The sequence below is a fragment of the Strigops habroptila genome, chromosome 6, assembly GCF_004027225.2.
Source record: "Strigops habroptila isolate Jane chromosome 6, bStrHab1.2.pri, whole genome shotgun sequence".
Lineage (NCBI taxonomy): Eukaryota > Metazoa > Chordata > Aves > Psittaciformes > Psittacidae > Strigops > Strigops habroptila.
The window spans coordinates 12,130,233-12,145,588 of NC_044282.2; the positions used below are offsets into that span (position 1 = coordinate 12,130,233).

General features: G+C 39.5%; 1 protein-coding gene across 1 annotated transcript in view; it reads left to right on the forward strand.

Annotated features, from left to right (window-relative positions):
• FRK (fyn related Src family tyrosine kinase) overlaps positions 1-6,717 on the forward strand; it is a 55,399-nt gene extending 48,682 nt beyond the window's left edge. Inside the window, exons 6-8 of the mRNA XM_030490638.1 lie at positions 817-998; positions 3,151-3,316; positions 5,221-6,717. Of these exons, the coding sequence (XP_030346498.1) occupies positions 817-998; positions 3,151-3,316; positions 5,221-5,426 (554 nt within the window). The 3' untranslated portion in view covers positions 5,427-6,717. The remainder of the gene's footprint in view (positions 1-816; positions 999-3,150; positions 3,317-5,220) is intronic.
• Positions 6,718-15,356: the final 8,639 nt, after the last annotated feature.

Consider the following 15,356-nt stretch of genomic DNA (forward strand, 5'->3'; position numbering starts at 1 on the left):
ATTCTAATGTCTTATACTCCAATGACTTTTTTGAGGGTACCTGTCTTACAATTTTTGGCTGGATTTTTTCATGGCCTAAGGTTCTTTCCTTCATTTGTGGAGGCAAGTTGCTCTGCTCAAATCTCTTCTACTACTTTGTTTGAACAGGTGATCTTTGATTGCCAAATCTCTATTTCTGAGACTTGATGATCTTACAGCAAGTGGTGGGAATGGCATGCATATTGCTTCAGAAAGTCCTACTAGAGAGGCAGGCAGCTTTAAAGCAGCTCAAGGAGTCCTATTGTTGAGTAGCAGCAACAGAGAGAACAGTGTGAAGCAGCCAAGTTGACTGGAAAGTGAAAATGAGAGTTGCAGTTGACAGCAGGTGGTATATTTCCTAGTAAGAATCACTGGAGAACAGGGAACAAGGATAATCTTGTGCTTTTCCATTTTTAGTCAGCTTTGGCTACTCTCAGTGAGTACTGACATTAATTCTTACAGTTTGAAACTGATTATGCACTTGTCAGAAAGGCAAACATCTGCATTGCTATCAGCAGATGAATGCCTTTCCTTTGGACTGTGTCATCAGCTCCTTCCAGGCCTAGATCAATTGCTGCATTTAGTATTTACTCTTTTAAAGAAGAGGGGACAGTCACTGCTACTCAGTTATTGTGAAATTAGCTGCATGACTTTCAGTAGTGTCATTAACTAACCTCTGTCATTTGGTTGGGCTGTTACTTTATTGTATTGCATGGCTGTTTGAACCAGATAGGATATTATTTATATGTTAATCACATAAATATTATGGTGTCTTTTTTTCCATCTTCTTTTAAACAGAAGATGCAGGCTCCCAAATCTTTCTGCCACATCAAATAGACATGGCTGCTCAGGTGGCTTCGGGGATGGCTTACCTTGAATCTCAGAACTATATCCATCGGGATCTGGCAGCCAGGAATGTTCTTGTTGGTGAACACAGTGTTTACAAAGTGGCAGACTTTGGACTTGCGAGAGTTTTCAAGGTGGGTTGTGAGAGGGTGAACTGGCTCTACTTTAACTCTGGGTAACAAGGTGGATGAGGTCAACTGAAAGATGAACTGTAGCCTCTACATTGCTGGGTTCAGGCAAAAAGCATGCCCAGGGAGACAAGGAGCCCTACTGTGCTCACTTGTATCCTCTACCTGTGTTATCCCATACAAGGTTAGAAGCTGGCCTATGCCTTTATGTCAGTCTGAAGACAGCATCCCAGTGTCTGCTTCCCACTCACCCACCAAGGAAGGAGCCTGGCAAGCAACACCCTTTGCTGTACAACCTTTGTCCTCAACACTAGTGTCTGCCACATGGAGAGAGATCACAGGAATGACAGCAAGATTGTATTCCTGAGCCTGTGAGGGAAGGCACAAAAAAGTGTACTGACAGCTATTCTCTCATTCATTTCCCCACTGCCTCCATGATGCTTGCGAGTGCAAGTAGTAATCATAAAGGGACTTTATTCCTCTCCATGACTAACAGTGGAGTTCATAAAGTGAGCTCTCAGAACTTCAAATCTGATGCAATTTCAAGTTCTTTGCCATTGCACTGTTTCTTTTTTTCTCTAGCCCTTGAGGATGTGGAATGCCAAGTAATGCTGACCCAGATCACCCTGGGAAAGAGCTGTGGTTTAGAAATGAGATTTCCTAACACTAGAAATGATTTTATCACAGTTGGAAAGATTTGATTTGTCATATTTTATGGATTTCAATATGTAATCCATAATTTCTGAGGTGTTATTATTGTTTTTATTGATTTATGTTCTTGCACTGAGAAGGAAAAACGGAGAAAAAAGCCCTCTGCTTCTAGTTTGTTTTTTTCCATTCAAGCAGCAGAAATTGAAGTTCGTAACAGAATTGGATTTATTACATACTGAAGTATAGAATAATGGCTAGACAATGGCATCAAGGGACTTGGAAAGTGCTTTTTGCATAATTTTGATTCTTCTAGTTATGCATAAGTTCAGATTGCACATTTTTTAACATGAAAAATATATATTTTTAAATGAACAATGCTTACAACGGATAGTTCTCCTCTGTCCTCACTAAAAAAAGTAATAATTTACAGATGCTGACATTTCCTATTAAAACTGAGCTTTACTGAGATACTCTGTCATAGAGTCATCTTGGCAGACTTTCTCAGGAGCATTCTGTCTCCTAAGCCAAAGCACTAACATGGTCACATGCAAAGATCCCAGAGTAGGTGTGAGAAATTAAATCTGTATTTCTGTATGTAATTAGCATAATGAAATAATTTCTTGTTTCTAGAGATGAATAGTATGGTCAAGATGCTAGCTGTATCAGTAGATCAGTAGATATAGATACAAAACAGTAACAACCAGTCTTTTCAGAAGCATAGGGCATTACAGCTGGGAAACGTACATTCTGTATTAAAAAAAATTAAACAAAATCTTGTACACATTTGCCTGGATTTGCATGTGAAAAATCTGACTAAGGTTTGGATGCGACCAATATATGCTAAGTTACATGTAGGAATTAAAGGCAGAATAAAGTTTAGATGTCTGTGCTGTAAAACTTTAAGGACATGATTCTACAAATTTGCAAGTAAATGATTTGTCTTTTTTTATGTGTCTTTCATCTTCACTTTACATGAATTAATTGGACCCACTGTAAGCTAATATTTTGTTTTGAATCACTTAGAGATTGTTCTTTGGTCCCCAAAACCTGCTTAAGTGATTGTTATCAAAGTCAATGGCCCTTCAACACTGCAATAAATCACAGAAGAAACATTCTGAAATTCATTAGCTCTTCCTCTTGCCTTCTCTGTTTAGTAAGAACCAGACGTAGAGCCATTTGGTCTCTAGTGTCAGCAGGATGCTTACACTGCCACTGCTGACAGACTTTTGAAATCTTGCATGTCAGGTCCAGAATTCACAGTAGCAGGTCATAATTAATGATGAGCCACTCCAACGCTGTGCGCTCACTTGAAATCATGAATGTTTTAGAAAAGCCTCTGATGAACAGTACCATTGCACAACTGTGAAGCCCAGTTTAACAATAGACTTCAGAAAGTGTGTGCTTTAACACCATGAAAGGCAAGTGCTTGGCTAAAAGATGATAAGATTAATTACATGCTTAGCTTAGTCAGGTGCTTAAGTGCTTTGCCTCATTTTACCCATGGCAGGTAGAAAATGAAAATGTATATGAAGCTAGGCCTGAAACAAAACTTCCAGTGAAATGGACAGCCCCAGAGGCAATCCGGTACAACAAATTCAGCGTTAAGTCAGATGTCTGGTCATTTGGAATACTTCTGTTTGAAATAATCACCTATGGGAAGATGCCTTATGCTGGTAAGTGCTTTTACCTAAAGAATGATTCCTAATGTTTTCTTGCTTTAAGAATGACACACGCAGAAGAGTTGAGTGCTTGTACTATGGGCATGTTAAAGGGTTAAAACTGTAAATACAGAAAACTGCCTGTTCAGATGATGTCCATTTAGTGAGTCAGACCTTCTGGCTGCCCCCACGTCCCCGGAAGCTTTCCAAAGGTTGTGATGAGCAGCTATTCAAGCTCTCTTTGGCTGGAGTCAACCTGCACAGTGCAGGCACCTACGCCAGCTGGCTATTTCCCTCCAGCGTCAGATCAAAGATGCCAATTCTTGCAATGTGGAAAAAGGGAAGGTTTTTCTGTTCCTCACCCTGCCCTCAGTGGTGTTTTTTGGTTGTGGGTTTTTATTTTTGTTTTGGTTTGTGGGGTTTTTTTTGGTTTTTTTTTTTTAATTTTTTTTTTTTTTGAGGAGATCTCATGGAAGTAAGATTATTATGCATGAACTAGTTCTGCACAGGCACTCCAGGAAGAAGGTGTCTGAAAAATAAATCAGGTGGTTTTACTCCCTTTCCTCATACCTGACTATTGCAGTGGAAAGCCTTCAAAAAGAGAAGGATTGCAAGAATTAGGAACAAAATGTCACCAACCTCAAAAGTAGATTTAATAGTATGTGAGCTGCTATTATTCCTAGCACTGTGAGAAATGCTCAAGGAACTGTGCCTCCAATAACACAAGATATCAGTGAGATGATTGACTGTGACTCATTTTGTGCTAGTGAGGAGAACACAAGGGAAGGACTAAAGCAAAAAAAAAAGTTATGCTGCATCTGTACAGGCCTGAGGGGTGTTGCGTTCATCATAAACTACATTTCACAGGGTCCCAAACTGGTATTTCCTGTAAAAGGAAAAATTGATTTTGCTTTTTGCTTCCTACCCTCACCGCCTGTGAAACTGTTCTGAAAAAAGAAAAAAAATAAAAGGAAACCAAAGCCAAAACTCCTCAACTCTTTCTTATATAATCTATAGGTGTGGGCACGTGCACACACACACATAAATAAACTATTCAAGTATAAATGATATGTAAGAAAGACCATGACTCCCGGTATTGTCTGAAATATTTTCAGCATTATCCTATTTGCAAAGGCATAGTTTACCTGTGACTTCACAGTGGAAAATGTCTTTTTGCTATGGCTATTTGCTTACTCGGTGTTACTTTCAGGAGCTTGGCCTCAGCAATCAATTAGGAGAAGAGGTATGTTGGTCCATAGTGTCAGTGGGTAATGTACAGAGGAAACACCATTTAGAGAACTAGGGAAAAGAAGGAAAGGTTACACAGTTCAAGATTTGATTAAAAGAGGACAAAATTGGAAGGGGAGGACAATAGTCTTCATATAGAAACATATAGCAAAGGCAGGGGAGTAGTTTCTTCTCCATGACTTTTGGTGACAGAGCAGGCAGGATGCCATCACATAGCTGCAGTGATGTTTAGGGTTCACATTACGGAAAACTTTCTAAATGTGAGAAAAATTCAGCATCAGGACAGATTTTCTTGGGATATTTTGGAGTCACTGAGACTAGAGTATTTAGGAATAAATTAGGAGAAATAGATCTCAGAAAAATTTTGGCAAACCCATGTGATGGAGGAAAAGCCTCACACCCAGAGCAACCCATTCGCTACGCATCTTAGGTGGCTTAGTTGGGGTGAGGGGGCTGGGAGATGCTGGAGGTGATTTTTAGCTGCTCGTTTGGGATCCTCCAGTGACCACTGTGGCTTGTTGCCATTGAAGGTGCCTGCTGAGGCCAGCTCTGCCCACAGCATGCACGTGTGCTTCGCAGTGAGGCATGCCATTGCCTCGTCTCAGTAGCAGATAGGGACATGTGGCTTCACTAGACCCCCAGCAGTCTGATGAACTCCTTTCTGCTTGCAGGCATGCCAGGACACCAGGTGGTCCAGATGCTGGACAAGGGGTACCGACTTCCTCAGCCAAAGACCTGCCCGGCGCCACTCTACGAGCTGATGCTGCAGTGCTGGAGTGCAGAGGCAGGCGGGCGGCCCACCTTCGAGGCCCTTTGTGGGCAGCTCGAGTGCTATTTTGATGCAGACTCCTCCTATGCCCATGCCCAGGCCTGGTGAACTGAACCAAAGGGTGGGGATGGAGGGACAGACACTACCAACACGTCTGTGGAATCAGCCTGAGCCCAGACGTGGAGGTTCTTAGGGGGTGCTGAGGAATTCTGGTACGTTGTCATCCCTGTGATGGTACTCAAAGACACTTCAAATTTTTGCTGCTGGCAAGTGTTTTGCGAGACTAAGCATCAGGGAGCTGGAGGGGTGGGGGCTTCTAAAAAATAAAATGTCTTCTATTTATTTTTTAAACACCAAATTGCAAGAATGAACAAATGAAATGGGTGTTGCTCAATAACCACTGTAGCGTTTTGTCATTTCTCTGTTGGAATGATTGTTTGCTGTTCTTTAGATTTTTTGCTCCTACCATGTTGTTCTCATGAAGGAATGTGATGACTCTGCACAGCAGGATCTGTGCTTCCAGAGTCCTCTCATTGTAAAAGAATATAAAAATAATACTATGATGGTGATGATGGCAGAATCCAGATTAATCACCCTGCTTAGACTGTACCTGTGCTTTGCTATATGGGAAAATAAAACAAATGTTCATGGGAGAAAAGGAATTATTTTGTGCTGTGGATGCAAAGAATGATTCTTTTTAATTTGTTTACTGTTTCTCTTTTACAAGAGTAAATATAATTATTATTAGATTTTTAAAACTGTTCTTAATGTTATTAAATAGTGCCACGGAACTGATGAGTTACTGTCCATTGAGGTGTAAGGATTTGTTTTGTAGTTCTTCATTTTAGAGATATTGGAGGAAAGGATATTTTAATGTAAACTCAAGACTGCCTCAACCTTTTATAGTGACACCCTTTCCTATCTTGCTGCCAAAATCACAGACCCTTTCCAATAGGACAAGACCCAGGGCAAATCTAGGTATTTTGCAGAGGAACTAGCGATCCATGCTTCCATCTTATCCAGATGAAACTTTAATATAGGAGATTTAAATAATAGATGATCCATTTTATTTTGTTCCATGGAAATGGAGCCCAAGTTCTGCTAGCAGTCTTTACAGCTACAGATTTTAGAATACTTTTGCAGTTTGTCTAATTTACTACAATATTGGTTCTGCTAAAATCTGGTATCACTGTGACAGTTTTATATTCTTAGTTGTTAGGCTTAGAGAACCAAGTTTTAATTATTTACTTATGATGCACAAGTTAATTATTTAACAACATAATCCAGGAAGTAAGAGCTGTACTGTGCTAACATAGTGTGAGCTTAGTATAAGTGTGCTACCATTTTCCTCTCATACCGAAAAAGGGTATAAATAAATGAAAAGATTCATTACTTTAAAGACTGGGTGGCTTTTATTACATCTTTTTCATTTTCTTTTCTTCTCTTTGTACTTCAAATCTATTCATCTCAGTGCCTTGCTTCTAATTTTTAATTTCCTTTTCCCCTCCTCTACTTTTGGAAAGAAGCACACCTTTTTCTTCTTTCATACACATCTCTCACTATTCAAAACTCCTTTCCTTATTTATTGTTTTTCTCTGTTTTCTATCTTACTACACTTGGAGTCTTCTTAACATTCTGTCTCCGTTCACCTTCATTTTCTATGCACTGTTTTTCCCTGCTAACTGTCTTTATACTAATTAAATTTATAAAGCACGAGGCAATAATAATTAATTAGCTGTCATAGCATCCATGCAATTTTGGAAAGTAATCATCCACTCTGAAAGAAGAGGCGGTTAAATGGCTTTGCAAAACCCATCCTGATAAGAATTGGTGTGAAGGGAACTGGGAGACTCCCAGCTAAAGACTCCTGCTGTCCTCCATCCATGTTTGTTTTGAGACTCATGCTAGCTACTGGCTCATGGCCCCAACAAGACGTTATTTATGAGTATCAAACCTCCATCAATCCACGTCTCTCATCTGGCTAGGAGCTATGTTTAACACGGTTATGGTATGAGGTTAGCAAATCCCACAGAGCAGCTTTACGTAATAAGAATAGGAATGCTGTTATTTGGAAAGATCTCTGCCTCAAGCTTGCAATCTTGATGTTCAAGCACTATTTCTAAAATGACTTTTCAGACTTAAAGCATTAAGAGTGTTGCAAATGAAAGTTGAGTTTGCCCAACTCAAAAGAACTATTAGTGAAAGAAATGCAATTTTAAAAAACACAGACGTGTGCAGTTCACAGATGAGTTACCAGGAAAAAAGAAAGAAAAAAAAAATGACAGCAGGGAAGTAGCAAAGTTTTCAGAATACCAGATTAGACCAGCTGGTCCAAGCTGCTCTGTACTGGCCTCTGCCCTTGGGTGGAAGGATCTTGTAGGACTCTACTGAAATGACACTACTAATTCTGAATAAAGCACGCCTGTACAGTAACTATCCTCTTAAACCAATATATAGGGAATAGAAAGTCTGTTCATCCAGATAAACTGAATACTTTGTATTTTTAATTTCTCCTATAGTCAAAAGAGAGAGAGAGGTTCCTTGAAATGGTGAGTCACTGCACCAAAAATTGGGTTTCTCCTCTGAAGCACCCCTGGCAGGCTTCTTTCTGTTATATAGAGGTATCTAGGAGAGATACCTATAAAGGTATCTAGGAGAGATGAGACTCTTTGCTGAGGGGTATGTGTAATAACCCACATGTTATAAACTGAAATTAGCAGTTTCAAGCTACCTCTACTAAGCGTGGACTCATGAACCACCTTTAGCTGAGAGGAGCAAAGGCTGCAAGTGAGCTGCATGCAGCTGAGCTGCATGAGGAGCAGGCACCTGCATGTGATGGCCTCCAGGTAATACAGCCTGGCATGCTGGGCTGCTGGTGGTGGGCATGTTCCCCTGCTGCTACATCCTGCCATTTTATCTCTTCTGCTTTCCCTTTGCATGCTCGCACAGCCACAGCCACTTAATGGGGTTCAGATCTGCCAGCTGCCTCTACTATGTGCTGGCCCAGGGTGAGAGGCAAGCAGCAGTACTAGCTGAAAGCAGGGTATAGGTTCACTTTGGTGCATCTCATTATAGGCATTGCATCAAAGAAATTATTTTGTATTCATCTTTGAGGCAACCTGTGACTCCCCAAGGCAATATACTGTAGGTAAAAAGGTGCAGTCAGTCTTTGTCTTCCAAGCCTGAACACCATTTCCACCCCACTGGTGTGTGTCCTGCAACTAATATACCCTCTTTTCTTAGCAGAAAGTGAGGTGCCTGGTTGAGCCCCTTGGCCACTATCAACCATCCAGCTGAGGTCAAGATTGGAAACCACAGATGCTGCTATGAGGTCCAGTGGCTTCTTTTTCTGGCTTAAAACCATGCACTTGCACTTGCTGCCTTATTTTGCCTGTCTGTAAACTGCTGTTATACCAGTGAAATACTGCTACTCTGAGTTCTAATTTTGCTTCTCTTTTTCCCTGGTCTGGCAGGGGAACAAAGAAGAGAAAAAATCAGCAATACAATGGAATTAGCAATGCTCTGGAAATAGAGAGTATTGTGTAAATTTATCATTTGTTTTCAGCTCTTTCCATATTTTTGCAGTCAAATGGCTCCATTACTGAGAAAGACTGGAGGAAGAAGGTGGCAAAGGGTTATAAAGCTTCACAGAGTTCAGCTTGCTTACAGGCAATGCAACAAGCAAAACTATACTTTTCCACTTCCAATTTCATTTTATAATAATTTTATTTGTATGACAGATAACAATTATAGTCAGAAGTCTTTGCTACAACTTGATTTAAATTAAGCATCAAGGTTATCATTTCCAGTTATAGTGCACAGCGAGATGGGTTTAACTTATCTCATTCTGTTCTTGAGGCTTTTTATGGTCAAGGTTCTGCTAGACCTATCGTCTATTGCACTTGTTTTTACCTGATGGATCATGGAGGGAAAATAATGGATTCAGTTATGAGAAACAGTAATAGATTTTTTTGAACTGACATAAATTTTTATGTTTAGATAGAATAAAAGGATCAGAAGAGATAAGCTGAATTTTCTACAATAGACTAGTCCTCGTGAAATTCACTTCACATAAATTGTACTGACATGTCTTTTGTGTAATGTTTTATTTATGTAATTCAGTTATTCTTTGAGAACTAAATCATTTTATGTGGTCCTACAAAAGATAACTTAAAAATGTCCAACCAGAAAGAAAGCTTTATTTTTCTTAAACTCTCCATTCTTCAGGAAGTTATAGAGCAATGCAATTGAGCTGTAAGTGTTAGGGAGTCCCTAGTGTTTATTTTTGACTTCTATTTGAGAACCTTTGCTCACCTAATCTGCATTCAAGAACATATGCATGTTCTAAACGTGATAGGGCAACAGGGAACCATCTATCACTTGTACTATTTTCTTTTTTCTCTCCATTGTATTTGCCACTTGCTCCTTGAATGACTTGAGCAGCAATTTTCTTTGTGTAGATTTGTAACTTATAACATGCAAGAAACTGAACCAACAGAGTGCGTTATATTATTGTGGTTCAGACTCAAGAAGTTATCAGTGTGCAGAACTGGAATGCACAACTCATTCAAGTGATCACTCCTTATGCTCCCCTATGTGCTTCTGTTTCACTCCTTTGCAAAGTGCTGTAGCATCATGTCCACTCAGTGCTCCCACGGTTATGGTGACTTGCTGGTCAGCTATTTGTAGTGTATGGATCTTGGAGCAGATAAAAATGCTCCATTTAAGAGCTGTGCCACTGTGCTCAGAGACACACAGATGTGTGGTATATTTTTATGGAAAGCTGTGTGGCTTCCATTCTGTTCCAACAACATATGGGCCAGATGTGTTCTCCAGTGTGTAACAGATCCCTGCCTTAGTCAGCTGCTACATAAGTTTGCCCAAAAGAACTCTGCATATGCTCAAACAAAATGCTGAACTGGGGTCTATGAAAGACTTCATTCTATCCACGCTTGCTGTTAGCAGGTCCTTGTAATTTATTTGTCCAGTCTCAGGCTTCTCAGGAATGACGAATACAAAAGAAAAAAATCAACGACATTTATAAGCAAGCTGGGGAAATCACTGAAAAGTACTTTGGCGTTTTAATCTTCACAGCTACATTGTGCTGAAGAATTCAGTCCTTCCTTATTTTGGTATAAAGAAAATTAAAATGTACATTTGAAGCATTCAGTATTCTAGAAATGAATTTTAGCCAATTTCTGGATCTAAATATCACTAGAATTGAAAAACTTGATGGAAAACTACCTTGGTTCCCACCACTATTTTCAACAAAATGAATTCTGCAAAAATTGGGCAGATACGTGAAAAGACAGGTATACAACAACTTCATTTCTTCCTCTTTCCCCCAGTTCTTTACCAATGGTATTACAGTAAGATTAGAATTCCCACAGAATAAAAAGACTTTTTAGTTATGCTGAGGGATAAGAGGTTTTTTCTGTTCTTTTTCTGAAACAAAAAAAGTTGAGCCTTGAAGATTATAAGCTGGTTGTGCTATTTACGCTATTAAAGAAAAGCATACTGCACTGCATTGTGTTCTCTCATTTCTTTGATATAGATATCTGATAAAAACACTGACTAGACTTCTGTGTCTAAATATACTAGAGAATTCAAATGTAGGTACAGCAATATACAAACAGCTTATTTTCTGTCTCTCTGCAGCTGCAGTTATATCTCTGCTTAGAAGAATATCTAATCATGTTAAGGTTTTTGTTGTTGGTCATGTTGGTTTTCAGCATTGTTTTTTCTCTCACTTTTTTTTTCAGTTCTTAATATTTTAGAAAATTTACTTGGCTGTTTTTATACTATGATTAGTTTATTTACATTTGCAATCAGCAAAACCTGCTTGTATTCCAAAGTGCTCCTTTACTCTGCCAAATATTTAAAATTACCAAAAATAGAACCCAATGTACCCAGTGTACTTTTTCCATGAGGCAGCTTCTTATAAACAAATACTTTTCCACTTTGTGCCATCATCAGCATCTCAGTTCCACATCCGTCTTAAAAGCCAGAAGAATGAAAACTGAATTTGCATGTTCCTCTAGAATTCCTTGGCTCTGGGTTACTTACTTTGCACCAAAATAAAAATTCAAAAATGTATATCTCACCGTTCTTTTTACCTCACCTTCTGAATGTAAGCATCAATTCTCCAAAGTCAGCAATGTCACCTGAAGCCACATTCTTATCACAACTGTCTCTCCATTTCCAGTTCCACCATTGGCATTTTGTGTTTCCTTAGCAAGCTGCCTCTCATCCATACTTATCCCTGCCAGATAACAGATCTGTTATGGGAAGAAAGGCATGCAGTAACAAGTTAGAACCCCCCACGTCTTCTCTGATTTATTTAAATGTTGCTCTGACACACACACACATACATTGAATTAAGATAATAAGTTAATGAGAAATGACTCAAAGATCTTCGGGATCTCTCAACTATCAATGAATAATATTACTATAGTCAGATTAATAAGGTACTAGATTTTGAAAGAAATGAGGTATGAGAGCTGTTACATCACAAACTTCACAACTTTCCCTAAAATAGAAACACAGGCCTCTTTCTGTAGGAAGGAATAGTTGGAAGAGAAATTCATTGATGTCAGGGCAACAGAGACTGTGATGGTTCCCTAAATTCCTAACATTAGACCCTTAATATTGACCAGGCATTTTCCTGTGAGATTAGAAATAGAAAATGGACTAGACTTTTAGCAGAAGAAAAATTATTGACAGAGGGCATGACTACAGTCTAAGATGTTAGCAAAGTATAAATCTGCAACTGAGGTTGGGTTGGAGGGCAGGCTGGTATGCTATTTTTTTACCTGTACTGTGACTACATGAGGGACTGGCTCCCAGGCAATCATCTGCCTCAAAAAGCAAACACACATTGGAGACCAAAACTGAGAGGAAATGTCATTACTGTCCATTGCCTTTAAGGAAAATTCTGCGTTTGGTTACTGTCCTGTAAAGCAAACATTGGTGACAAGTATTTGTTTGTACTCTGTGGATGTGCATAGGAATGCCCCAATCAGCTTCAGATTGTCCAGCTGGGGAGGCTGCTGTCATCTGGCTATGGCCCTTTGAAAACAGCAGCTCCTAATGGGAATCTTATCTGACTTTGGGTGTGGATGAGACCTCTGATTTCTGAAATACCACTGGTGCATGCTGGAGCTCACACACAACCAAGACAATGTTCTCGCCTTGGAAATTCTGGAGGTAAAGGCTTTGTTTTGGCAAGTGTTTATATCCTGCTCAGCTTCTTTCCCATGATCTTTGAGAGAGTTTAGAAGACTTCAAGTTGCAGTAGCAGAAGACCCACTCCTACTGCCAACGACTTTCTATATCAGCAGAAGTAGATTAAGGACTTAACACAATTTCTCAGAAGAATATAACTAAAAGAGATGAGGAAAGAACCACAGAATTCAGAGAAATTAATTGTTTTTTTGATCAGTTATACATTTCCATCCTTAGGTTTGCATGGATGTTCCATTTTACCCTTTGCACTTCGAAGCTTTTTCAGCTTTTTTGGCCTCACAGGAAAACCTAATCCTAACCAGGGCTATTACTAATGTCTAGAACATTCTAGCTTATTTTAATTTAGCGTGGGAAGGGTAACATTTTAGTGTCAAATTGACTGCATCAGCTGAAAGTTGGAAACATTCCTTCCCCAAGCTCACATCCCAGCATGCATCTTTAGCTCTGTATAAGCCAGCAATGCCACAGATTGCTACGTAGGGTCAGCAGTAGGATGAAATAGCTTCAGGGTGATCCAATAGCTCTCCGCACCCTGGCACACAGTCGTATTACTGCACGTCTGACTCCTGAAACCACTTGCCCACTCCACTTAAGGAGAATGCAACGTAGCTAGGATTTTCCTTTAATTAATTGTCACGCTAATAAAGGAATTGTATTTGCTAATCCCTGCCTTATATGGTGATAAGATATTTCACTATACTTGTGTTTTCTGGAGGCCTGATAAGTGCATATCATACCCTTTTAGAGGTCCCAAAGCTCTAACATAATTTTATGAAGTTTTTCTTACTCTTAAGATAAGAGATGTGGCTCCAGCAATCAATTATCATGTGAAACGACTCTTAAAGACAGAGATAAAACATCCAGAGTATTAGAGAATAACTATAATTTATTTCTTTAATTCTTCATATAACTAAATTATGAGTTATAATGTGATACTGCACAAGATTTATTTAGGATGGGTTTTGGAACTTTATTGCGGGAAACATACTTACAGTTATAAATTGTTTATTACATTGGCCTTTCTTTAGCCTGATCTGTGGAATAACTGTATGCTCAACAGTGAATTCTTAATGTACTTTACAGCAATATATTTTAAATATAGTGCAAGTGTCAACTATTGATTTGGAGTTAACTTATGACTGATATCTAAATCATAATGGTGCTGCTTCTTCAGGCTAAAAACATCCGACCCCTTACTTTATTATATTTTACATTTTATGACCAAAATTAAACTTCTGTCCTTCTAAAATTAAAATTTACAGTTGCATACTCTCAACATGAATATATTTCTGTGGCAGTTAAGAAACCTTCCGGTACTTCAAATAGGCTTTTTGAAATTAGGAAATAGCAATTTTCTTTATGGTATTTCCATGCATCAGCGAAAAGTGTGACTTCATTCTGTGTGGACATAACAGAAAAAGCTTTACATTACAAAATAACTTGGGTATTACTACCAAATAGTTGTAGGAAACTAGAATCTATTGCCAGCCTCGCAGAGAAAGCTGGAGGAATGTATCATAGAGTTAGTCTTTGCAGTTTTGGGGTGTTTTGGCATCAGTGTTAACCACTAGTTGGTAAAAATATATTAGGTAGGCTAGCATAAGTTTCAACAACTGCAGTGAAGATACATATTCTCTGTACTTTTGAGAAATTGATAAGGATAAGGCTAAATCACCTAGTCATCCAAATTCAGTGTTTTGGTTTCAAAACTAAGAGTTGAATAAATAGTCTCCTGAACAGCATTTCAGGATAGCTTTTAAAATGGCATTGTTTCTTACCCATCATAAGCAACTTGCAGTTCAGTACATCATAGAAGTTCAGCTGAATGCTTTTATCCCGTGTTCCTGCAGATGTATTGTTATCAGGTTCAGCTGATAGATTAGGAATGGCCTGTACAAACTTTTTCAAAGTTTACATGGTGTGTGAGGTCAGCAAGGCTTAGGCACACCAGTCTCTGTAGTGAGCGGAGCAATGTGGCCTGGGTGGCATCTGTCTCCCCACTTTGAACAACCAGGCTCTTCTGCACAGAGCAGAGCTGGGGCGCAGACCCACATCTCTAGGTACCTCACAGATTACAGTAACCACGTGGTTTCTACCATAATGAATAGGAAGCTCTGAAATAATAATATAGCTCAAGTTTTCATACAAATATTTAGAAGTGTAACTTAGAAGCTCATTCTTTCAGAGTAGTTAGCCATAATCATCAAATGCCAAGATCAGATGACCTGTCCTCAGCACACACTGATGGTGGCCTTGCAGAAATGCCTGGAAGAAGCAGGACATTGCTGTGAACTAGGGCAATTGCTCCAGAGGTTGCAGACTGGGAGTGTTAAGGGAACAGCCAAGGGCAAACACTAGCCCTGGCTGTGAGAGCACCTTTGGTGCAGACTTTGCATCAGGCAGCAAGCTGACACAGTACATGGCTGGGTGGCAGGTCTGCCATCTGTCCCTGAAGGGAAGCTTTTCAGGGAGGGCTGCTAGCTGGAGGAGGGCACAGTTGCCCTGTAGTGGCTGCTGCCAAGGGGTTTCCAGCCTGACCCCATCCCTGGGCATCCCCTGCCCTTTTCTATTGCTCTGTGTTTCAGCTTAAAGAAGGGGCACTGCAACAGTCCTGCAGCCTTCACAGGATATATTATTTAATTCACTTTTTTTGGGGGGGGGGGTGGTGGTGGTAATGGTTTTTTTGTGTGTATGGTTTTGTTTTGCTTTGCTTTGCTTTAAAATTTGCTTCAGCAAAAGTGTAAATGGTTTAAGTTATGGAACAACTTGGGAAGTAATGTAAAGGCTTGGGTG